This window comes from Dioscorea cayenensis, unplaced genomic scaffold, assembly GCF_009730915.1.
Source record: "Dioscorea cayenensis subsp. rotundata cultivar TDr96_F1 unplaced genomic scaffold, TDr96_F1_v2_PseudoChromosome.rev07_lg8_w22 25.fasta BLBR01001155.1, whole genome shotgun sequence".
Classification (NCBI taxonomy): Eukaryota; Viridiplantae; Streptophyta; class Magnoliopsida; order Dioscoreales; family Dioscoreaceae; genus Dioscorea; species Dioscorea cayenensis.
In genome coordinates this window covers 45574-73002 of record NW_024087546.1, presented here as the reverse complement: position 1 = coordinate 73002, position 27429 = coordinate 45574, and the positions used below count along the sequence as shown (strand labels likewise).

General features: G+C 33.5%; 3 protein-coding genes across 3 annotated transcripts; all 3 read left to right on the top strand.

Moving 5' to 3' along the window:
- The first annotated feature begins 2990 nt into the window (after positions 1–2990).
- Positions 2991–12963, top strand: LOC120255717 (phospholipase A1-Ialpha2, chloroplastic-like). The gene is given in 4 exon segments (XM_039263482.1): positions 2991–3923; positions 3926–3976; positions 3978–4083; positions 12197–12963. Coding segments are annotated over 4 exon segments (1857 nt in total).
- Positions 12964–13777: 814 nt separating this feature from the next.
- On the top strand, positions 13778–14917 carry LOC120255716 (rust resistance kinase Lr10-like; the record flags this gene model as incomplete). Its single annotated transcript, XM_039263481.1, has 1 exon — positions 13778–14917. A coding segment is annotated over one exon (1140 nt), but the record flags the coding sequence as incomplete, so codon positions are not given.
- A 9560-nt stretch (positions 14918–24477) lies between these two features.
- Positions 24478–27429, top strand: LOC120255715 (rust resistance kinase Lr10-like). Its single transcript, XM_039263480.1, has 3 exons — positions 24478–25312; positions 25906–26096; positions 26241–27429. Exons 1-3 carry the CDS (start codon positions 24510–24512, stop codon positions 27299–27301), a joined length of 2055 nt encoding a protein of 684 aa, XP_039119414.1. The 5' UTR covers positions 24478–24509; the 3' UTR covers positions 27302–27429.

Below are 27429 nucleotides of genomic sequence, written 5' to 3'. Positions count from 1 at the left end.
TCAGTTACGTATTGCTACTCCAATACCACAGCATTTTCGCATATAATCTATAGTGTTGGGCTGCAAAAACTACAGGAATAGGCTGGTTTTACTACAGTAATGGGCTGCTACAAAATTTTCTTCTTTTCTATATTACCTATCGCTCTCTAACATAGGAATGGGAACAAAAATCCAAATAACCTAATTGCCCCTGCTGATGTGATTTTCAGACATAACAAACCGCGCAATCCAAGAAAGACCTATTAACGCAGAACGACCATTTTACCCTAACGCATTCACGTAAATAAGAGAAGATCCTAGAGTCCAAATTCGACAGGTACAATAGAGACCTTCTAAAAAGTGACTAGAGGAAAGATAGCGACTGCAGCGTGAGGAGCCCGGGTCAAGTTAATCGCTACGAGACGCATCAAATAATCCTGAGGTCAAGGTCGCAGATCAAAAGGCATCCGGCTAGCCTACCATGCTTTAGTAGCATAGCCATGTCGCAACCGAGTGTCAGTAACATCTAATTTCGAAGGTGTCCAAGTTAAGCAGCTCGTGAGAATTCTAAAAGAGATAATTTTGTTAGACGCAGCTAAGCGCCTCATATAAGAGATACTACTTGAAGATTTAGGACGAGCCAACCGTGGAGACTATTCGTGCGAGAGCAATGTTTTAAAAACCGGACCTGGATAGCTAACCGTCTCTCATATTTGTCACGGGTTAGTCGAAGTCTCGAATCGTGATGGTCCGCTTTGCTCGGACCGACGACGCCATAAATAAATAATTATCTTAAATATTATTATATATATGTATATATTATATATGTTATATATACATATAATAACAACTTTATTATATTTTTAATCACAATTATCTTAAATATTTATTTTAATATCATTATGATTTTATCAAAATTGTTGAAGATTCAAATAATTAATCTAGATAAAGCAACAAATACAACTCCTTAAACCTTTTATTTCTTGATCTATTAATCATAAATGGATGATGATAACTCACAAATTAAACCACTAATTAAATTACTAATTATGCGAGGATGAGACAAGGCATGAACATTCAAAACAAAACTAGAAACCAAGTACGTTAATTTAATTCTCATATTTCGATCATCATTACCATTAAAAATAAAAGTATAAAATAAAAATAAGTCCTAAAACGATTTATACCTCTAAACAATTTATAAGTGTTTATTTTTCTCATACATCCAAACCCAAAGTTCCAAGAATCCAAACAATATTTTCGACAAATCAAGGCTCAAAGAGCATCATGAAATCAAGAAAAAAAAAAGGCCAATCTCACGCCCCTAAGTCCTTTCTTACATAAAATAAAATAAAAACCGGTTCCATCCGCTTTTGTCCCGACCGCCTGGCTCATCGGGTTTCACCGGGCCTTGCTCGGACCGCTCAAAATTTGGTCAACATTAATTCTAAACCGGACCGACTATGGGCCTGGGTTCCTGCTTTTTCCTGGTCCGACCCTACCTGTCTGGGTCCTGCTTTCAAAACATCAGTGAGAGTTGAGTGAGTGGCTATCGAAAGTAATCTAGAGAGGATATTTTTGTGTGGAGAGAGTGGGAGAACGTTGTACCTTTCGTTTTAAACCTATTTTGAGCGATTGCTTTCTCCCACTCGACCCCCTGTACGCAGTAGCAGCAGCACTAACCGAAGCATTAATTGCTTGTCTCCTTTCTCTTATTTGATTGCGTGTGTGCGTGTTCAATCATTGGAGCTGAGCTGGTATGAAGACATCACCCCCAATCGAACCATCACACATAAATTATAAAATGTAAAAATAAAAACATATATATATATATATATTTTGGTAAAATCACAAGATTTTTCTTTGTAATTATTTAAAAATATCTAAACTACACTTAATTTGGATTTTTTTAAAGTAACCATCACCGTAGAACTACACTTAATTTGTGTGTGTGTGTGTGTGTGTGTGTGTGTGTGTGTGTGTGTGTGTGTGGGGGAGTTTCAAAGATATTACAGTGATGATTTCTGATTTTTCAATATATATATATATATATATATATATATATATATATATATATATATAAAGTAGTAGTAGTAGTAATAATATTAATAATAATAATAATCATGAGTGGGTGAACATGAGCTCACGGTTCAGAGAGAGAGACCGGTCGGACTGAAAGTAGGGGTATTTAACAAAACAAAATGACATTATCAACATCCACGGTCCACACTAAACCCATCACATCGCCCACACAAAATCAACGGCCAAGATCTCCCCATCTCTCCGCCTTGAAGTTCCATAGTCATACCTTCCATTTCCCAATTAAAATAAATAAATAAATAAATAAATAAATAAATAAAAGGCACCCTTCAATTCATCCCCTAATAAAAAACTAAAATAAAATATTTTCAAAGGCCCACAACTTTTTAATAGTTTTATACACGTTGCTGCTCATTATTTGTCAGAAGTCAACCTTTTCATCGGAACCGTATGCTTCAACCATGAAACTATTGAAAATAATTACATCCCCATTCTTTCTCTTTCCATCTCCAAACTCATATTTATAATTTCATATATTTAAATAACATAAATATATACATATATATAAATATCTCTCTCTCTAAAGTTGAGCCGCAAAACCACATAAGTTTCAATAAAAAAACTTTCTTTGGGGTCCCAACCCACCACTAAAATAACATATGTTAGAGCAGTCAAACACCTCGCCAAACAAACATGCTTCTCTCCAAACTAAAGGAAACCGTGTGTCCCTATATATATATATCCAACTCCTCTCATTCATTCCTTAGATTTTCAAGCTTCTCACTTACTCTTCTTCTTCTTCTTCTTCTTCTTCTTTACTCTTCAAAGACTTCAAGATCTTTTTAGCTTTCCATCATAAACAAACATGGCTTTCTTCATCTCTCTGCACATCAAAACTAAACTTGTGTGCGAAGGAGAGTAGTATTCGAAGAATTTCGACAAAGGTTACTAATGTCTTAATGTCACGACCAATGACTAAAACTGTTACTGTGAATACGGTGGCTGTCACGTCACTGAGAGAAACAAAGAAGCCGGAGATCAAACCGGTGCTTGCGAGCGTTTGGAAGGAGATTCAAGGAGCTGATGATTGGGAGGATCTAATGGAACCATTGAATCCTTTACTCAGAGATGAGATAGTGAGGTATGGTGAGTTCGTTAGCGCTTGTTACAAGGCTTTCGATCTCGAACCGGGCTCAAAACGATACTTGAATTGCAAGTATGGGAGAAAAAACATGTTTGCCAAGGTAGGGATGGAGAAACCAGGCTATAATGTTGTGAAATATATTTATGCCACGCCGGACATCAGCATTCCCATGCAAAGCACGGCGTGCTGTGGCCGGTGGATCGGTTATGTCGCGGTTTCTAATGATGAGGAAACAAAGAGACTGGGCAGAAGAGATATACTTGTTTCTTTCCGGGGAACGGTGACTCAGTCTGAGTGGATTGCCAACTTCATGAGCTCACTCACTCCTGCCATGTTAGACCCTACTGATGCCCGGCTAGAAGTTCAGGTTGAGACTGGTTTTCTCAATCTTTATACTTCTGATGATAGCACATGTAAGTTCAGCCAAGGGAGTTGCAGACAACAGTTATTGTCGGAGATTTCAAGAATGATTAACAAGTATAAAGGTGAAGAAATGAGTATAACTTTAGCCGGACATAGCTTGGGTAGTTCTTTAGCAACTTTGCTTGGCTATGATCTTGCTGAACTTGGGCTGAATAGAGATGGCAATAATGAAATACAAATCACAGTGTACTCGTTCGGGGGGCCTAGAGTCGGCAATTTTGAATTCAAGAAGAGGTGTGAAGAACTCGGAGTTAAAGTTTTGAGAGTGGTGAATGTAAATGACCCGGTAACGAAGCTGCCCGGAGTTTTCCTCAATGAAAATTCAAGAGTTCTTGGGGAAAGTTTGAGCTTCCATGGAGTTGCTCATGTTATACACATGTTGGAGTTGAGCTTGTCTCTTGATTTCTTCGAGATGGAAAACCCTACCTGTGTTCATGATCTTGATGCTTACATTGGCTTGTTGAAGTGCCCGAATATGGAGCAAATGAGCGAAGAAGGTGAAACGTTCAATCTTTTCCACAAGTTGATGGAGAGCTTCTCTTTTCAAGAATTTGTAATTAATCATGAATGGCCTTGGCATCAAGCTGCAACATATGTTGGTTCTTTAGTGCACCTTTTTAACCATATAATTAACATTCTTTTTATACTTCTCCTTTTGTTTTGTTGTTGTTACTATTATTATTATTATTATTATTATTATTATTATTATTATTATTTGTTAATTTGGTTGGTTTTGTTAATTAAACCATCATTACACGAAGAAATTCATCTTGAAAAATCAGCTGTAGATCTTCTATTTCATGTGATCTGAAATACAACACTTTCGGAAAAATGGAATTATAGGCTTTGAAAGTTTTATATATCTTTACATATCATATAAATCAAAGTCTTCAACAATGACAAAATGAACAAATCAAGAGATAACCTTTTCTTCACTTTCAACACTAAATATCACAGCAAGATTTATATATATATATATATTATAAAAATGGATAAACTATTTATTTATTAAAAAATAAAAATAAAAAACAAACAGAATAAAAACAAACAATAAAAAAAAAGTAACAAAGTAACAAACACGAGGTGAGACAAAATCACCAGTGATGAAGCGCACCTCAACAACAAAATTAAACACAAAGCAAAAAAGAACAAAAACAGTAAAACAACTCGAAAAGATACTCAAGCCTCCCCATATCGGGAGTGGGATTAAAGATCAACCCCGAGCGTATGGAGTTGTGCCAGAGGTCCGGGTCATCTAGATGCGTACCATAAAAATCAAGGAAGGGCCTAAGCTTCTGAATGTGGTCACTTGGGATCACAACAAGATATCAAGTCCCATGGTTCGATCACACTGTTATGATTTATAATTTGCTATAATCTTATAACAAATATAAAACTAGATACATAATCTTCAAAATTGAACAAGAATTGCACCCATATTGTAAGTCCATGCAATATAAGTTTTTCTTTTTTCAGTTTCTGATTAATTATGTGAACATATTTACACAATGATAGAAAAACCAATGAAGTTCTTTATATAGGATGGTGATATATAGAGAATTAATGAGCAAGAGATATGTGTAGTAATGAAGGACCACCATTAAAGAAGAAAGAACAATTGACAAGGAGAAATATGGTAATGGGAATGGAGAAGAGATGTATTACAACAAGATGGATGGTTGCAATGTGTTATTAATGAGTCCAACTAGCAGAAAACACATGAAACGCTGACCATTCCACATTCTTGTGAGGTCCACATCCGAGTATTCATATAACTGATTTGCTTTGCAGGGGAGTCAAAGGCCATTAACATTTTACTCTTTGGTTTTATATTATATACCATTTTTATATAATATTTCCTTCTCTCTGTCAGAGTTTTTCTTATTAATTATTTTCACATGTTATGCCAAAAACAACAATAATACGTAAGATAAGAAGACATCGAGATCGTATGTGCTCGGCTCTATACGACCCACGCCCATCGCAGTGAAGATAGAGATTTTTATTCTTCCCTTTCGAGGAAAAACCCATACATACGATATGTATAAAAACCCTATATATATACAAATTAAAAATAAAATAATATAACCCATAAACCTGGATCATCATACGTAGTGTCTAGCTCAAAAAGACCGCCACAGTATTTTCATCGAAATCTTAATTTAGAATTAACTCCCTAAATTAGGGCTCGAATCATAATTTGGATAGGGTTACAATCACAATCAATTAGAAATTCAAGGCATTTCAACAAATCTCCACCTCGACTTTGAATTTTCCCATTCATCAAGAACCAAGAACATCCCCCTCGCCATCCACGCCCGAGCGGTCTCACGTCGTATGGATATTCACTCAAGTCCAAGCTATGCTTCAACTTTTCCGCAGTAAAGGCTTCAGCCAACATATCTCAGCCGGATTATTTGTCGTGGCTATTTTCTCTATGGAGAGCCGCTTTGTCTTCACTAACATCCCGAATGAAGTTCAATCGTACATCAATATGCTTTTGATCTTTCATAATAGACATCATTCAAAACCCAAACTATCAACAAGACCACGCACCCACATGTCTTCCTTCACCTCTTCTATCGCTGATATGTATTCTCGCTTCAAAGGTAGACAAAGCAATCGTAGATCAAGTGTTGCTTTCCAACTGATGGCATAACCAAATAGGGTAAAAATATAGCAAGTCAAAGATCTCCTCTTAATAAGGTCTCCGCCATAGTCAAAAATCAGAGTAGCCAACAAGACCACCAAAGATAACCATCAAGACTCATAAACTAAGCAAATATCACTGCATCTTTCAAATATCGCGATAATCCATTTAATCGCCTCCCAATGAGCCTTCCCTCGATTACTCATAAACCTACTTACCACACTAATCAGATGAGCTAACCGCCTAGCACATACCATTCCATACATCAAGCTACCAACAAAGATTCGAATAAGGGACTCTACTCATGTAATCCCTCTCATCATTTGTACTAGGTAAGGTACTAGCATCAAATTCTAAAGTGTGATGCCAAAGGAGTACTAACTCGACTATGAGTGTTTCTATCCGAAAAGATCGCAAATAACTTTTCAATATATTTCTGCTAGAAACATATAATAACTCCGCTTCCCTGCTCTCCAAATCTCCATACCCAACATTTTTCGGCCGCACTCTAAATTTTTTTCTACTTTCAAACTCATTGCTCAATAATGCCTTCAAACTATCAATTTTCAAATTTTATTCTTAGTCCGAATCAACATGTCATCCACATATAGCAACAAATATATAAAGGAACCATCTAGAAGCTTCTAGAGTAAACACAATTATCATACTCATTACGCACAAAATCATGAGAAACCATGAATGCATCAAACCTTTTATACCACCGCCCTGGACCGCTTTTAACCCATACAGTTGATCTTTTAGCAAACATACGCGATCTTCCTTTCCAAACAAGAAATCCCTCCGTTGTGACATATAAATCGTTCTCCGTATTCTATGTAAAAGTCAGCTTTGACATCAAGCTATTCTAACTCCAAATCGAGCACTTACAATGGCTAGAAGAACCCGAATTGTTTTGTACTTCATAACCCGGTGAGAATACTCATGATAATCAATTCTCTCTTTTCGAGAAACCCTTTGCCACAAGCCTCGCTTTGAACCTCACCGCTCAACTCTGTGAATCCTCTCTTTTTCTCGAACACCCATTCGATCCCACCGTTTTACACCCTTTGGTAATGGAACTAGTTCCTGTGTTTCGCTCTTTTCGCTAGAGATTGTATCTCCTCATTCATGGCAATCAACCATCTCCGATGCTTTCACTCCGTGACCGCCTTTTATATAACCTCGATCTATTATAATCAATATGTTCTCGTGATCGCCAAGGCATAAGCACAGAGTTAGTATTAATAATACTGACCGCATATCCTCAGAGGCTTTCTAATTTCCCTCTTCGGGTCTCCTACGTCGCTATAATCCTGGATTCAACAGCTTCTATTCCTCGAGCTTCAATCTCTAACCCACCTTCCGTTACACACCCCCGATCTTTATTATCCCGGTAACATTGATCAAGCTCTTTCTCGCCAAACATAAGTAGATTCAGCAAAAGTAACATCTCTACTAATGATAAATTTTGGAGTTCTATCTTTTCAAGACACCACAATCTATATCCTTTAACTCCAACAAAGATACTCCTAGGAAAATATGCATTTCATCGCTTTCCCTTGGCTCAAGTTTACTCATCATTCATAAGGAGCATAAGGAGATAACCAAAACGTGTATGCAAACCAAAATAATCAGAGGGGTTTTACCGATCATACCTCTTTGAGGAGTCTTCAAATCAATCTGGCAGCTGATGGAGATCTCATTCACCGACAAGTGCTAGTTAACTACTCGACCCCAAAATTACTTAGAAAGGCTAACACTTAATCGTCATGCATCGAGCACTGCAATGAGTGTTTGTCTATGCTCGCAACTCCATTCTCACTGCGGTGTATATCGCATGTTGTGGTGCCTTACTATACATTCTTTTCATGTAACTCATCAAATGGTTTATTATAAAAATTCTAAACCATTATCCGCTTTGAGTGTCTCGACTTTGCTCGTCCGCTTTTCAACCATAGTCTTCCACTCCTTGAACCTCCCAAACACCCTCATCCTTGATCTCGTAAAATATACCTAGACCTTTCTAGAATAATCATCAACGAAAGTAACGAAAGTACTGATGATTGCTGATGAGACTCCAACCTGAGAGGGACCCCACAACTCGAATGAATATAATCAAGAATACCGATTGAAGTGGCTTCTCAAGAACTCGAATTTCACCTCACACTGCCTCCCATAACACAAGTCTTCACAAAATTTCGCTTTCCGTCGCACCACCCAACAATCCTTGTTTCGCTCAACGACTGCAAGCCCTCTCACCTCATGCTCGACTCACAATCGTAATGCCATAATTGCTTCTATCATCATCAGTTGCTCCGAGGAAATGAGATACAACCATCGCTCTCATCCCATCGAATCGCCACATCAAGTAAGTAAATACCATGTTGCATCTACGCTTTTATGATTACCAGAGCACCTTTAGAAACTCTCATTGCTCACCATCACTAGAGAAACTGTACTGCTTTGCTAGAGTACCAATAGAGAATCAAGTTCTTTCGTGTAAACCGAACATACCATGCACCAAATGTTCCGACTAATCCATCATACATCTTAATCAGCAGTAACCACGCCTTCAACACTAAGCTCCTCATCATCACCCAAATGCACACCGCCTTTTCCAATCCTTGAAAGAAGTGAACAATTCCTTTCGAGAATGTCACATGATAAGATGCCCAGCCCGGTGTCAAGACCCAAGTATCTGCAGAATCAAATACCACAATCAAAACATCACTTTCCCACGCCTTCATCATAACTATCCAATCGCTACATCATCATTATCTTGCATCACTGTAATTCCTTTCTCGTGACCAGTATGCACCAGCATTACTCTTGATTCTTTATTCTCATTTCCTGCTCTTTCCTCTAGGCAATCCTTCCTCAGCTTTACCTTTTCTTTTACAAGAAAACAGCATAATCCTCCGGTCTCGATTTGGAAACGTGATTTTCCCCTGCTCCTACCATCCCATTCCTTGATTCCGCCTCGCTAACAATCAAACCGCTTCGCACCATCTTCTTTGGAACCGTAAACCTTCCGCTCAATTCTTATGATCGTGCATAGCATCCTTCACATCGCTATAGTAAATAATCGCTCTCACCATATAGCATAGTATCAACAAAATTCTCATATGAATTTGGCAAGGAACATAAGAGGATGATAGCTGATCCTCATCATCAATTTTTAACACCAACACCTTTGTAGATCTAGAATAATCCAGTTAAAATTGTCAAGATGATCTTTCACTGCATATTCTCTCGCCATCTCGCAGGTATACAAACGCATGCTTTTGATATAACCTCATTAGTTAGGGATTTCTTCCCCGAAACTTGCTTTCCAGCTTTTCTTCCATAATCCTCGCAGTAGTCATTTTCATCAATAACCTCTCGCAAGACTTCACTCGCTAAACTCAGAAAGGATAGCGCTATGAGCCTTCGCCAAAATCTCTGCCTTTCTCCTCCACCTTCAACTCGGCCGATAATTTTTCCTTCTCCTTCCAATGTCGCGCGACGTCCCCTCTCGAACTAGAATCGCCTTCATCTTGATCTTCCACAGAGTGAGATCATTCGATCCATTGAACTTCTCAATTTCGAATTTATGAGAGGCCATCCTTTCAGCAAACCCAGAAACCCTAATTTCGAAGTTGAATTCAAGGAACCTTGCTCTGATGCCACTTGTTAAGCCAAATACGAAAGAATAATATAGAAGAACAAAAAGAAAAATAGTAGCATTACGGAGATTTACGTGGTTCGGCTCTATACGACCTACGCCCACTCAGTGGGAGATAGAGATTTCTTATTCTTCTCTTCAGAGGAAAAAAACAACTCATATATGATACAGATAAAACCCTATATATATCCAAATTAAAATAAAATAATACAACCCACAATGGATCGGGCTTTTGTTGAGGTGTCCAAGCCAAAAGCCCAGCCACAGATTTTTCATTGAATTCTCTAATTTAGATTAGCTCCCTAAATTAGGGTAGAGTCTACATTTGAGCAGTACAGGGTTTTAATCGCGATCAATTCATTCAAGGCATCTCAACACATCTCCACGTCCCAAATATAGCGCTTCCTCTTCTAGAATCTTCACATCTCCTAATTTAAACGCATTTCTAAAAATTAGGCGTATCGTAACCCTATTGTAACTAGAGTTTCGCAATGCTGCACATTTGTTGGTCTTGACAAAATTCAAGCTTACGTTGCAACCAACATTGTGACGCCTCTATTTATTTCATTTATATAAACATCAATATCTAAACATATTTATAATAAAAAAATCACAAATAAAATGATTGCAAGATGTATAAACAAATATAATTTTTTATATAAACATTTTGGAAAGTGGATATTTTAAATGTGTATATATATATTATATAATCTTATATCTTTTAAGGGCTATGAATATTTCATTATATGCCGTTTTTGTTCAACTTAAATTATTTTACCATCTAAAAATGATGTATTCATTATAGACTCAATTAATGATAAACATGAATTTTTTTTTTATAAATGTAAAATCTCCCCTATTTTTACTATTGTACATACATACATATATGTATATTAGAACATGGTAGTAGAATTAATGTCATTTCATTAATGATTTTTCACACATATTATGATATTTTAATATTAATAATCTAAAAAAATATTATATATATATTGATCAACTTTTTAACTACAGTAAAAATGAGAACAGAGGGAAGAAATTGAAATTAATTAGAAAAACAAGTGCTATGACTATGAGTGATCATGCAAGGACCTGTGGGGGAAGTTTGTTTATAGACTTTTCTTCAATTTGGAAAATTGTGAGAAAATGACACCAATTAATAACTTTACTTGACTTAAGAAGTCAACAGAGATTTAATTTAGATTTAATTTGAAAACAATACTGAGAAACATAGTCTTGAATTAACGAAATGATCATACTTGGAATTTTCTTGGGGTGGGGAAATGTGTGGACTTTGTGAAAGAAGTGTGGAATTTTTTGGGATGAAAATGAGGGGAAGATAGTTGAAGGCCTCTACGGATTCTTCTCTTCTCTTTTCTTTTTTTTTTTTCTTTTTCTTTTTTTAAATAAAGAAAACAAAGAACAAGAAGAAAGAAGTTTGTGTTTGCATTTTGGAGTCATGAGGCTGAAAGATGGCAACTTTGTTATAACGTACTCCTATAAAATATAGTTTAAAAAAATATTGCTTTCCCTTTTAAATATATCAGAATATGCATCTTTATTTTTTTTAATCAAACTATTGTTATTTATTGACTTAGTAATGTACTTACAAATAATAACCAAAGGGTTTGTAGCCTAGCCGTACCCCGGGTCCCCTCGTTGGAGGAGACGCGAGTTCGATTCCTCCTGACCGCGATCCTCAGTTTTCAAGAGGGTGAGGATGTTGTGGCAATTCCCCCGTTCGCGTACGCCACTGAGGGTTGGCGCTTGTCGCCCTACCTCAAAATAATAATAATAATAATAATAATAATAATAATAATAATAATTTTATGTAAGAAGAAAATTTATAAAATTTAAATTTTATTAATTTATGTATATTTTTATCCAACTTCATTAGTAAAATATTGTTAATTTTATTTATGACGTCCATATATAGTTGAAATTGGAAAATTAGTATCTAAAGTTTTTTCTATTCAAAGGTCAAACATTTGACTTCTCCATATTTTAAAAAGAAAATTTACTATAATGGACTTGAAAGTCATGGGAGATTTAATTAATTTGAAATAAATACTGACCTTGAAATGATATTATTTAAAAAGAACAATAATTTAGATGGTGTTGAATCTGGTAATATCAAGTTATGAAATTTTCTTTTTATAAGAAATTTACATTTTCAAAATTGGTGGATGAGACGCACACCTATATATATATATATATTGTAGAAACGATCCGAAATATATAGATAACATTAACCATTTAAAGATTATGATGATCCTTCTAATTCCTTCTCCTGCAGTTCCTTCAGCTCCGCTCTTAGCCATTCTCCTCTTCCAGCTCTTGGTATTCTCCTCTATTACACTTGTCTCTGCAACAGGAGATCAATATTGTGCTCCATCATCATGTGGGAACCTCACAAACATTAGATATCCTTTTCGTCTCAAAGATGATCCACCCAACTGTGGAGATCTTAACTATGAGCTCACTTGTGATCATCTCAACCACACCGTCCTCACTCTACTCTCCAACAGCTACTATGTCAGCAATATCACATACGATGATTCCTTCTACATTAATCTTGTCTACTTCAAGATACAAGTGAAGTATGTTGGGATGGAGAAGTACAACAACATTAATAATGGCAGCTGCAGTCATCTTCCCCTTCCTGCCTCTCCTCTCACATTCTCTAACTTGAGTCATAACAAGCACTACATGGCATACAAATGGGTTACTTTGGTGAATTGCTCAAAAGAAGTGAAGAACAAGTCCATGCATCACTACTACAATGACTACGACTATGATGACTACTACTACAAGCCAATGCCTTGCTTGAGCCACAACAACAACTCCTTCGTCTATCTCATCAATGGATATAAATCATATGAAATTCGCAACCTTAAACCTTCCTGCAGATTTCTCGCCATGTTTCCAGGTGATATTAATGGGTACTTCTCAGGCCAACAACCACCTGATATATTCAAGTTTCTAGCCCAAGGGTTCACCCTCAATGGGGACATTCGGATGTTAAATGCCATCATAGATTGCTTAAGAAGGTCAATGAGGTGAGAATATATATATATATATATTTGTTTCAAAGAGGTTTTTGCTTATCAGTACTAGTTATGAACTCTCTGGTTTTTTTTTAACTTGCTAGTTGCTACGCTAAGCAACAGATTTTGATGTTTTAATTTAGGTTTAAAGAGGGTTTTTTTTCTTTCTATTTTTTATATATAATTTTTTTTTGGTAATATATATATATATAAAGATATTACATCCTGTTTTTTATTAAAAAAAAATCATGGTTTCTTCATTAAAACCATTTATAATTTCTTTTAGTTTTCAGATGACCCCCATTTTTTACTTATAAAATAAACTCGATATCCAATATATCTAATGATTTGCTCCAAAAGATGTATATAAGCAACAAGAAAATGTCATTTGGATTAGTCATAGTAAAACATTAAAAGTTTATCCAAATATTGGCTAGTAAAACATCTCTTCCATTATAGTTCATGAGGTATATTAATAATTAGACTAATAAGAGCAACTTTTTGTGCAGGGCAACTTATCAACATATCAGCAACCATACAAATCCAATTACCGACCGAATTCTATCAGTTGTATTCGGAATGGAAATTGCTATTTATGATTGCACAGAAAAAGTACACCATAAAAATTCGGTGCTAGACGTTTGTTTGACATGGATTTCGTTCGCTGTAGTGATAATGTTTCAAATTGCCAAAGGTTGGATAGGTATAAATCAAATATTCTTTAAATTAACCTCATGCGGGTGGTTTCTAATAGTTTCTCACTCTATATCTTTCAAATTAGGGAGAGAGGATAAAAAGAAATCTTCTAACCATTTCTTCAATTTTACTTGTTTGCAGTGTTGGGAAGATGTGTATTTGCACCACTAGCTATATATGTTTTTCTTTTTCACAAATTATATCAATTGATATCATCAGTCGATATCGTGGAGAAATTTTTGAGGAATCAACAAACTCTTGTACCAACTAGGTATTCATACACTGACATCATCGCAATGACCGGCCACTTTAAAGAAAAACTAGGCCAGGGAGGATTTGGTTCTGTTTTCAAAGGTAGACTTCTTTGGGACCGACTTGTTGCTATCAAGATGTTGACAAATTCCAAGTACAACACAGGTGAAGATTTCATCAATGAAGTTTCGACTATTGGCAGGATTCACCATATAAATGTGGTGAAACTAATTGGTTTTTGTTCGGATGGAATGCAAAGAGCTTTGGTGTATGAGTACATGCCTAATGGTTCACTTGATAAGTTTATCTTCTCATCAAACAAGGGCCCCAATCATAAATTCTCTTTAGACAAACTAACTGATATTGCATTGGGAGTTGCTCGAGGACTTGATTATTTACACAAAGGATGTGATATGCAAATTCTGTATTTTGACATCAAGCCACATAACATTCTTTTAGACCATAACTTCAATCCAAAACTTTCTGATTTCGGCCTTGCAAAACTATATCCAAAAAACAATAGCTGGGTATCACTCAGTGTTGCAAGAGGAACCATAGGATATATTGCTCCGGAGCTGATATCGAGAAGTTTTGGTGTTATTTCTCACAAGTGTGATGTTTATAGTTTTGGTATGTTACTCTTAGAGATGGCAGGTGGGAGAAGGAATTCAGATCCAAGAGCAGAAAATACAAGTCAAGTTTATTATCCTTTATGGATTTATGACAAACTTATTAATAATACAATTGAGCATGATACAGTACAAATGGATTTACGTATTGCGATTAATGAAAAAGAGAAGAAGTTATGCATGATAGGCTTGTGGTGCATACAAATAAGGCCATTAGATCGACCTTCCATGAGCAAAGTGATAGAGATGTTAGAAGGTGATGTTAGTAGCTTACAGATGCCACCTAAGCCATTTTTTTCAGAACTGACTCAAATAACTCCAGTGGTGTCATACTTGAAAACTGATAGTGGAGAAATAACTATGATCTCTGATGCTGCTGATGAGATAAATTAATGAGATTTTATCTCGTATTATATTGTCATTAGTGTTCAATGATCTTATAAAAAATGTAATCGTAAACAACATATGTATTCCTAGTTTATTCAACTAATTATGTAAATATTAATTTAATTATGTGTGCTTAAATTTTATTTTATTTTTTAATTAATTGAACTAATTTTGCAAGATTGCTTGATGTTCCTTTTTTTTTTTTAATGAAGTATTGAATTTTTCGGTAGACCATTAAAGTCAATTAGAAAGATAAAGAGGGATTCAATATGTAGTATGTGTCTGAATATTTCCCAAAAATTAATTTAATTCAATCTTTCTTTCAGAAATCAACTAAAAGAATTATACAAAAGGAAAAAAAAACCAAAATATCATTTACAATAAATTGTGAAGTAAAAATGTATAAAATAAATTTGAATATGTATTTATAATAAAATTATTAACTGGACTTTTAACTACAAAGTTTCATAAACAAACAAAAGTGCTTTATAAAATACATAAATTACAATATGATTTTTATGGGTACCGCACTATAGTCATTTTTCATTTTGAGTATCCAATTTTAATTTGTATCATTTTGCTCACTCAACTATAATTTGTGTTTCCTGAAAAAGTACCAAAAAGATTCTGCGGAGAATTTGATAACATATACTTTAAATTTGTCGTGTCAACACTAATTCACTGCATTATTTGCATAAATAGATATGATACATCATCAAAGAGAGTCATATGACTACTCTTATAAACCGCTTCACAAGGTTGATGAGCATGTGGCATGTCAATAAGAGTAGCCATTTGGCTCTCTTTGATGACATGTCAGGTTCGGGTATGCAAATAATGCGGAAAACTAGTGTTAATGTGGTAAATGAGACATAAACATCATCAAATTCTTTCCAGAAACACCTTGCAACCCTCTTGATTAAAAAATATTAAAATTGCGTGATTAAAATAATAAAAATTGAAGTTTGATATTCAAAATAAAAAATGACCATAGCATAGTAACCACTCAAGACATGTACCCGATTTTTATAGGTCTATAGTTTTATTTTGTTTTTATCCTTTTAGAACAAAACATAAATCAAGCAATAATGATTATATATGTTTTATTAAAAAAAAAAATTCAACTATATTTATACTAATCTTGAAATATCCAAATAGTATGAAATTGTGAAAGTTTTATGAAAAGTTTCATGAAAGTTAAAAAAAAAAAATCCAACACTAAAAATAGTCCTAGACGGCTAGACACATTCGTTTGTCTTGAACTGGGCCTGTCCTCAGTTTTACACTGACGGTTTAGGGCTTAAATAGATTTGTCATAAACTTTGTTCGAGTATAGCCTGGTTGGAATTCTTTTTGCTATTTTTCATGTGAAATAATATAAAATTTTTACATATTTTATTCCATATCGCTCCCAAGTCACCAACGCCAGTATGTTGATATTAATTTGCAAAAAAAAAAAAAATATTACATCATAAATTAATTAAAAAATAGAAAAACGAATTTATTTTACTTTGTATTAATTTTTTAATTATGTATAACTTTTGAAAAAACAGAAATTATCATGTACAATCTTTCTTCCATTGCAAATGTCCACTTCTAGAAACTTTGTATATCCCAAATTAGTTGCCCGCATACTTAATTTAAGGGTTAAATTTTGTACTTAATTTTACCAACCTATTTAAATACATTATTCTCTACTATTGTTATCTTAAATGCATAATTTTAATGGTTGAGAAATTAAAAAAAAAAAAGCTAAGAGGTCGTTTGGCATTTTTTGTCTTTATTTTTTTCTCGCTTTTGTTTTGTTTTTGTTTTTTTGTTTTTTTGTTTTATTATCGATCTTTTTTTTTAAAAACAAAAGCATGTTTAGATACAATAACTGTTGTGCATTCTAAACACTTGAAAATAAAAACATGTTTGGTTAATACAAAATTATTATGACTCTTTTTATTTTTAAAATTTATATATATTTTATTAAAAAGTTTATTTTCATATTAGTTTACTTGATTGTATTATTAAATAAAATTAATAACATAGACTAGTATTGTATGGGTAAAAAATATCTCATAAAAATTGCATCATTTGAAACTAAAAAAATCATACATGTTGATAATCTTCCAATAACTTAGTTGCAATTTCATCTATAACACTAGCCATTTGTTGGAGCTAACTCGAATAATTAAAAATAGATTATTGATGTTCGTCTAAATAAAATAATAATAATAATAATAATAATAATATTATTATTATTATTATTATTATTATTATATATTCAGATTGAAATTGAAAAAAAAGATGTAAAAGTTATATCCGAGTTTATAAAAATTAGAGGTCAAACAATAATTTCACAAACATTTTTTAAAAGCATAATCTTTTGTTAGTGTAAAAGCACTTTAATTAACATGATTTGACACCAAGTCGAGATGACGTGGCATAGATGATGACATGAGAAGCATGGTAACGTGGCAAGGAGTCTTGGCTTTGAGGCAAATATCTTGGAAGATCTTGATGAAGCTATGTTTGGTATGTGTTACAATTTGAAGGCAAGATCTTATCAAGACTATATTTAGGAAATTTAATTGAAGACTAAATATGGATAGAGGCTAATTGAAGAAACACCTATCAATAGTATGATTGGAGAGTTACTTAATTGAAGACATACTTATTGTTGGTATGATTTTAAGATCCATTGAAGGTATGATTTGAAGAACCTTAATAGTATGATTAAAGACTATTAAAGGTATGATTGAAGACTTGCCAAATTGGAGAGATACCTATTGTTGGTATGATTGACATGATTGATGGAAAATCTATTCTTGGGAAGATTTGAAGACCAAATTTGGGTGAATTGAAAATCAAGTTTGGAAAATTTTGTGAAGACGCACAAAGTCATACACCCTTTGCAAGGGGACTGCATCGTGAGAAGCTAAGGAGACAGGCTAGTTGCTAGTAGTCGAGATTGGGAGATCTGGCTGCATCAACTAGGACTAAGCATAACCAAGAGGTTGATGGGTCTTGAGGTCGCTTCATAACGGAACCAGAACTCAGTCAAGTTCGCAATCAAAGCCATGTTGCAAGTTCGATTGCAGCAAGAGTTGTAACTGCTAATTTTGGAAGATTCTAAAGTTAGTAGCTGCGGAGATTCTAAAAAAAGTATGGGTTATATTTGGGACGTTGAGGAGTCTAATATTATGGATGATGACCTGGGCTATAGCTTGAGTGGGCATTAGAGAATCCAGTGGGTTTCATATCCACCTTTAAGAGGTTGAGCTAAAAGTTTTGTACTTATGATTGTTACCTTTTTTTTAATGGATTGTTTATCTCCGGACTTGGCCCCCAAATATAGTTAAGTCGATGCCAAACTGGGTTACCAATTTTGTGCGTCTCTTTCTTTGGTTTGTGTGTGAGCTTTTTGAGAGTGTTTGAGTGTTCTTTAAACCACAAACTACACCAGTGAAACTAGCATCTTTTATACTTTATAAACCAATTTGTAAAATATTTACATGCCAAATGATTTTTTTTAAACTATTGATATTTACTAGTTCCGCCGATGTAGTTTGTGGTTTAGAGAACACTCAAATACTCATAGAAAGCTCACACAAAGCAAACAAGAAGGAGACACACAAGATTGGTAACCCAGTTCGGCATCCACTCGCCTACGTTTGGAGGGTCAAGCCTGGAGATAAACAATCCACTAAAAGAGGTGAAAATAAATGAGTACAAACACTTGTCACTCACTCTCTCAACAATAAAGGTCACTACCCTCTCTAGATTGTCTAATGCTCACATACTCTCCTCCACAAGAGACACACACAATCTTAGAGCAAAGTATCTTATATAGACGCCTCAACGCCCCAAATATAGCACATACCTCTTTTAGAATCTCCGCGGCTACTAATTTAAAAACCTTCTAAAATTAGTTGTTGCAACTCCTGTTGTAACATGAATTGCAACATGGCCCTGACTGCTGACTTGACTGAGTTCTGGTTAAGTTGCAAATGACCTCAAGATCCATCAAACTCCCAGTCATACTTAGTCCGAGTCGGTACAGCCCGATCTCCCGATCCTGACAACCGGGAATTAGCCTACCTCCTCAGTTCCTCACCACGCAGTCCCTCGCAAGGGGCGCACGTCTTTGTACGTCTTCACGAAACATTCCAAACTTGATCTTCAATTCATCCAAGTTTGGTCTTCAAATCTTCCCAAGAAAGATCTTCAATTAATCATCTCAATCATGCCAACAATAGACATGTCTTCAAATCTTACCCTTAATAGTCTTCCATCATACTTATTAAGGTTTATTCAAATCATACCTTCAATAGCCTTTAATCATACCATTGATAGGTATTTCCTCAATTTAGCTTCACCCATATTTAGTCTCCAATCAAATTTCTCTAAATATGGCCTTGTTATGATCTTGTCTTCAAGTTGTGACACATTACCAAAAATAGCTTCTCCAAATCTTCAAGATATTTGCCTCCAAGTAAAGACTCCTTGCCACGTCACTATGCTTTGCCATGTCATGAATTATGCCACATCACACAGGTTGCCACATCATCTTGACTATGCATCAAATCATGGCAATAATAGTGCAGTTGTACTAACAATATTAATTTGTGAAAAAAATGATATTTAAAAAAAATAAAAATCAAAAACCAAAGAAGAGAGAGAGAGAAAGAAAGAGAGAAGTAGAAGAGCAAGGATTTCATGGTGAGAGGAGAGGTTTTGAAAATGTTTAAAAAAATTGAAAATATAAAAATATTGTTTCCAGTTTTTTGAAAAAAAAAAAGGATTGTTGTCAAAATTTTTAAAAATAAAAACATGGTATCAATCATGTTTTTATTAGTTTTGTTTGCAAAACATAAAATTAAAAAAAAAATCGGCAACAATGTCAAATGACTCCTAAATGTTTATAAAATTTTTAATCCTAACTAAGTTTCTTACTTTTTGTGAAACATGCATGTAAGATGGACACTTATAACTGGATGAAGAGAGTATTATTCTTTATTTACAACAAATTCTTTGTATTAAATTACTTTTATTTATAGCAAAGCCTGTTATAAGTGGATAATATGGTCAACCATTGGATAGCCCAATGGTATAACACCAAAAGTGTAAGGGAGAGATCATGGGTTCAAATTCCTCCCCCGGCAGTATTGTTCCCTTGTACTGTTCATACACTATTCATCCGGGATTATTATACTATTCTTATACTATATATACACTGTATATCTGGGTTCCAGTATTGTTCGGTACTGTTTATATTCATAAAAAATGGTGCTTGTCGCCTATTATTCAAAAATGGATACTATAACACAAAAATTAGATAATATCAATAAAAATTCCTAATTAGTGATGAATTAATGAAAGATAAAGGCATAGAGCATGCACGGGACTTGGAATGAACTCCACCTCACTTAATTTTTGATATATATATACACTAGGCAAATTCTCTCCCTTTGCACTGATTTTCATAATCTTAAGAGTTTTAAACCAAAATTGTATATAGACATACAATGAAAACTGTGATTAAATAGTTTTATATAATAAAAACTATAAACATATCTAGTTTTTAAAATTTTCCTGGACATTTATTACCAAAATATATATATATAATTAATTAATTAATTTTTTTCAATTATTAATACCATGATTTAATTTAAACAAAAATTATTAAGAATTTGTTTTTTTCTTCAAGTTATTTAACTAACAAGTGGTAATGAATAATATATATTATATATCATAAAAATAGTTAATAATCCTACAATAATATTTAAAAATGTTTTCGTTAACTTATATTTACCTGAATGACTAATAATTATACTCCAAACAATATGCAAAGTGCTGGTATACTTTGTCCCATAAAATAAAAATATTTTTTTAATAATTATAATTGATTTAAAATATCTAATAAAACATTTAATTCAAACAAATAAATAAAATTAAGTTTTTCTCATTACTAATATCACATTTAATATAAACAAAACTAGACTTTAATTAAATGCGAAGCTCTTTCATACAAATTAATGATCACTACATCATACAATACCAAATATGGGCATCCGATCATACAATCCTTTTAATTGGACTACCTGGTTTCTTTTGTTAAATTCTAATCAACGGATGTTATGGGATCTAATTTCCAGAGCCATTATTTGGAATATATTGCTGGAAAGAAGGATTCTTATATTTCAATTACTTGCTTTATCTTTTCATAATGTTTCATCCAAAATTACTAATATGCTTCTCTTTTGCTTTTCCACAACTTCAGACCCTCAATAACATAAATTTAACAAAGCTTCGTAGAGAATCAAATGATACAGGGTGATGAGTTGCAAATGATACAGGGTAATGCAGACCCTCCCATAGCTCAGGAGTAATCAGCTCCTTCAGGTAGCTCGGGTAGACCTATGTCCCCAGACGGATGTCTTTGCCGACCCAATTGCTTTCTTTCTTTTTCTCTTCTTAGTCCCCTATTTGTTTTTTTTCCTCTCATCCTTCTTCTTGTACTGAGTGCCTCACTATTGGTGAGACCTCAGGTGTTCTATTTTTCTTGCTTTGGTGCTCGTTTTTTTTTTTCTGTGCTAGTCTCCTTCTATACTTATTGTTTCTAATAAAGTAGTGCTTTATTCATTTTTATAAAAAAAAAATTTGATATAATTTGAAGGAAACATTAGCATTGATGGACTGGTATAAAATGAAGATTGGTAATGCCACTTTATGGATTTTTTTATAAAAACTTTAGATTACTTTTTAAAAATGGTGATTGAGACAGACATGTAGTTCCTCTATATATATATATATATGCAACATGATATTGTAGGACAATTATATATATATATTCAAATTAACATAATGATCCTCAATGTTCCTTCTCATGGAGTAGTTGCTTGAGCTCTGGTCTTTACCATGTTCTTCCTGATCTTGTTCTTCTTCTTCTCATGTGGGAATCTCACAAACATTAGATTTCCTTTTCGTCTCAAAGATGATTCTCCCAACGGTGGAGATCCAAACTATGAGCTCACATGCGATCATCCCAACCGCACCATTCTCTCTCTACTCTCCATATACGTCTCCAATATCACATACTAATGATAAAGGCCATGTGGAAAACTCTGTTTATTGGCTTTTTAATTGAAAATGTGGTCAGAAAATCGCATCAATTAATAACTTGGTTAGCCTGTTTGGTGATTTTGGTCATCACAAATTTTTAGTTGAAAGGGAAACTGACTGAGTTATCTATTCAAATGAAGACTGCCAATACATGCACAAGCACTTGGAATTCCAATTAATTTGGAGACGTTTAAATTCCAACTGAAATAATAATAACTTCAAATAATGGACTTTTTTTAATATAAGATTTAGCACTTTTTCGTTTTATAATCGTTTTATTTATTTATTTTAAATAATGTTTTTATTTTTTTGCATTTTGTTGGAAGGAAGCATGTTTGTTTTAAGATACTTAAGCACAAATTTTTGGAAATAAATAAGAAAATTAGTTTCCCTAAACTCATACAAAATATAATTAAGAAAAAGTAATGCTTCACATGTACACATATTGACATACATATGAGCATACGTATATATATTATACAAAATATTTGAAAAAATAAATCTTTTAATTTATATATACATATAAATCACAAAATAAACTTGGCATTTCTCTCATTTTTATAAGCATCAAGATCTCAATGTGTTTAGCATCAAAATGTTTGTATTGATAAAATGCTTACAAGTAATAGACCTTAATCACATAACGTGTGATATAAAATTAGCATTTATATATTAAACAATAAAAATAAAAATTGTTAATGAAATAATATATATATATAGTCAACGATCTCTTGGTATATATGTGTTTTGCTGAAAAAATAAGTTCAAAAGTTAGCTTATTCAAGGTGAGACTACGTGTGTGCTGAGGTAATAAATTCACTCCCATGCACACGTATTAGAGTTTTATTTTAAAATATTTTTAAAAAAAATTATTTGCCAACCAGGTTTGACTGAGGACCATTTCCAAATATTTTTTAAAAAATCTTATTTGCCAACCAGCAGGTTTGACGGAGGGCCCTCTATAGATGAATGAGTCAATAACGCACAGCTATAACTTTATAACATGATCAGCCTTGTATATATATATATATATGCGTTGCATAGAGACGATTAAATTAAATACTTGTGCGATCGAGTTGTAACAAATATTGAAAGATAAAGACATGGCTTGTTCTTCTGCTGCTGCAGCAGCTTTGCTCTCTGCCATCCTCCTCCTGCTCTTGTTCTTCCTCTCTAGTACCACTCTTGTCACGGCAGGAGATCATTGTCCTTTATTTGTGTTGAATTTTTGCATTAAAAACATTTTATAACAAACACATTAAAAAAAGATTGTGACGCAATAAAGCAAAAGAGCCAACAATCAATAGGTCAATTGGTACCGAGTTTCTTGCGTAAGGCATTCGTTTCGGAGAGACCCGGGATCGAATCCCACTTCACGCAAGGTGTGTACACGGATCGGTGAGCGGTGCTCCCACGTGCACGTTCCTAACTTATCTTTAAATGGAGGGCGCTGGTCGTCTATTTGTAAAAAAAAAATAATAATAAAGCAAAAAAAAACTTTATCATAAAGTAATATAAAATATAATTAAAATAAATATTGTTTTGCTTTTTAAATTTGTTACAATATGCAACTTAATTTAGTTTTTCCTTTCAAACTATATTTATTGAATTACTAATATACCTAAATAAATTTTATGTACATAATAAAATTTATAAAATCTAAATTTTATGAATTTATTTTTAGATTTTTATTTAATATAAGAAATAACATAAAAAACGCATCAATGAGGCAATGGGGAGACTAGTAACTTAGCATAGTTGACTTAGAAGTCTTCAGATATTTAATGCAGAAGTGATGATGACAAAAATGACCTTGCATTAATTGTTGATATAAAAATTAATAAATAATAATAGCACAAGGACTTGAAAGGTATACTTAGCCGTCCAACTGAAATGAAGAAATAATAATAGCACAAGTCCAATTTGGAGGCGTTTAAATTCCAACATCTTGTGTTGAATTGAATATATATATATATATATATATATATATATATTATGTTTATAGCCTCTTTGGTTTTTTAGAATATTTTCATATTCTTATTTTTATTTAAAATATTTATCTTTCTAAATTACAAAAATAAGTTTTTAGAAATTATAAAATACCTTTTTTAAAAGTCATTATTTAAAAAAATTATAGCATATCTTATCTAATTTAAAGCTTAATTGACTTGAATGTCACCAGAGATTTAAGTAAAAAAGAAAATTACATAGCTGATTTGGAAGTTCTGAGAGACTTAATTAATTTGAAATAAATACTGACATTGAAATGACGTAAGTTCGAATGACAAATTACCAAGATGGTTTTGCATTATTAAAATGAAGACTATTAATATCACATTATGGAATTTTCTTTTCATAAGAATTTTATAATATCACGACATGGTGATTGAGACTTATACGTGTGTATATATATCAACATATGCAACATGATATTGTAGGAATCATCAGATTGATCGAGATACAACAATTATATATTCAATTAAACATGGTGATCCTTAATGTTCCTTCTCCTGCAGTAGTTCCTTCAGTTAAGCACTTTACCATCTTCTTCCTGATCTCGTTTTTCTTCTTTTCTAGTAGTACTCTTGTCTCCGTAGCAGCAGGAGATCATTGTGCTCCATCATCATGTGGGAACCTCACAAACATAAGATATCCTTTCCGTCTCAAAGATGATCCTTCCAACTGTGGCGATCCAAACTACGAGCTCACGTGTGATCATCTAAACCACACCATCCTCACTCTAAGCTCCCACAGCTACTACATCACCGATATTAAATACCTTAGCGATAAAAGCTTCATGATACACGTGAAGTATGTTGGAATGGAGAAGTACAACAACTTTAATAATGGCAGCTGCAGCCATATTCCCCTTCCGGCCTCTCCTCTCACACTATCTGATCAGATGAGGAGTAACAAGTACTATGATGTATTCGGATGGGTTACTTACGTGAATTGTTCAAAGGAAGTGAAGGACAACGTTTCCAAATACTATTACCGGCCTGTGCCTTGCTTGAGCAACAACAACTCCTTCATCTATCACATTGATCCTGATTATTATCGACTATATGAAGTTCACAACCTTAATTATGGAGTTTATGAAGTTCGCAACCTTATGCCTTCCTGCCGATTTCTTGCCATGTTTCCTGATAATAGTTATATTGATTGGTACTCGATAGACCAACAACCAACTGACATATTCAAGTTTCTAGACCAGGGCTTCACCCTTCGCAGCTTTTCAAAGTCAGCCTACAGCCCAGGTCTCCGACATTGCTTAAATGAGTCCTTAAGGTGAGTATTTATTTCCAACATGTGATTTTTTTCTTCTTCTTAAAACTCCTGCAAAATAGCTCAATTACTTAATTATCACCTCCACTCTGGTTCTAGTTTACTTGACGCTGGGAACAAATTTTTTTTTTTAATGTTTAAATTTCGATGAAAATGAATTATTTTTAATTTTTATGAAAATATCCTTTGTAATGTATTATATCGTTTATATATATATATATATATTAGATATGGAATATGAGATTACATTTGATCTGTTTTTAATAAAAAAAAAATCATAATTATTGCTTCATTAAAAATATTTATATATTCATTTAAAAAACTATTTTTTCTTATAATATTTATAATTATATATGTGTGTATATATAATTTTATAGACTACTAAAACAATACACAAGAATAGGGGTTAAAAAAAACAGTCATTTTAACACTAGTTAAATCATCAAAAATTGTTGGGAGGTGTGGCAAGTAATTTTACTATTTGTCAAGAGTGGCAAGTATATACCTCTCCCAAATGAGTATGCGAATGTGTATATGTTATTTCTACTTGCATGTCATATAATTAGTGGGTTAATACTAACCATTCTTTGTCGCAGGGAAAATTATCAGTATATCACCTATGATAAACATTCAATCAAACGATGGATTGAAGTAATTGCATTGGGAATAGAGTCACATTTTCTAGGCTGCATAGATGTCTATGACCATAATCGAAAGCATTACTATCGTGTGATATCAATTATATATATCGTGGTGATATTGTTGCAAATTGTCAAAGCCCTAGTAGGTATAAATCAAACTTCTCTAATCTAATTTCAATAGTTTTTAATAGTTTCATAAGATTAATTTCTATTTATAAAATTTTTCTTTCTTGGCCAAGAGATATATAAATATCAGTTTATAACTTATTTTAGTTATGCTTATTTGACAGTGTTTGCAGTGTTGGGAAGATGTGTATTTGCGCCACTAACTGTATATGCTTTCCTTTCTTACAAATTGTACCAAATAATGTCATATGTTGATAATGTGGAAAAATTCTTGAGGAACCAACAAACCCTTGTACCAACTCGGTATTCATACACTGACATCATTACCATGACCAACAACTTCAAAGAGAAGCTAGGCCAAGGTGGATTTGGTTCCGTCTTTAAAGGGCGACTTCCTTGGGACCGTCTTGTTGCTATCAAGATGTTGACAAATTCTAAATACAATGCCGGTGAAGATTTCATCAATGAAGTTTCGACCATTGGTAGGATTCACCATATAAACGTCGTGAAATTGATTGGTTTTTGTTCAGATGGCACACAAAGAGCTCTGGTGTATGAGTACATGCCTAACGGTTCCCTTGATAAGTTTATCTTCTCATCTAGCAATGTTCCCAACCACAAATTCTCTCTAGACAAACTAATTGATATCGCATTGGGAGTTGCTCGGGGACTTGATTATCTACATAAAGGATGCAATATGCAAATTTTACATTTTGACATCAAACCGCATAACATTCTTTTAGACCATAACTTTAATCCAAAAGTTTCTGATTTTGGTTTGGCAAAACTATATCCAAAGAACAATAGCTTGGTATCACTCAGTGTTGCAAGAGGAACTATAGGATATATTGCTCCAGAATTAATATCGAGAAGCTTTGGTGTTATCTCTCACAAGTGTGATGTTTATAGTTTTGGTATGCTACTCTTAGAAATGGCTGGTGGAAGAAGAAATTCAGATCCAAAAGCAGAGAATACAAGCCAAGTTTACTATCCTTCATGGATTTATGATAAACTTATTGAAGATACAATTGAGTCTAATGTGGTAGAAATGGACACAACTATTGAAATCAATGAAAGAGAGAAGAAATTATCCATGATAGGCTTGTGGTGCATACAGATAAGACCATCGGATCGGCCATCCATGTGCAAAGTTATAGAGATGTTAGAAAGTGACATGAGTAGCTTGCAGATGCCACCCAAGCCATTCTTTTCAGAACCGACTTAAATATCTTCAAAAGTGTCATACTTAAACACCAATGATGGTGAACTGACTACCATTTCTGAAGACATTGATAAGTTAAATTAATGAGATTTTTCTTTTTAGTATTGTATGGCTATTAGTATTTTGTGATC

Excerpts from the sequence above, each read along its gene's own strand:
- LOC120255715 (XM_039263480.1), top strand. The coding sequence starts at position 24,510 with ATGGTGATCCTTAATGTTCCTTCTCCTGCAGTAGTTCCTTCAGTTAAG. Across the intron at positions 25,313-25,905 it reads TGCTTAAATGAGTCCTTAAG|GGAAAATTATCAGTATATCA; the intron begins GTGAGTATTTAT and ends TCTTTGTCGCAG. Across the intron at positions 26,097-26,240 it reads AATTGTCAAAGCCCTAGTAG|TGTTTGCAGTGTTGGGAAGA; the intron begins GTATAAATCAAA and ends CTTATTTGACAG.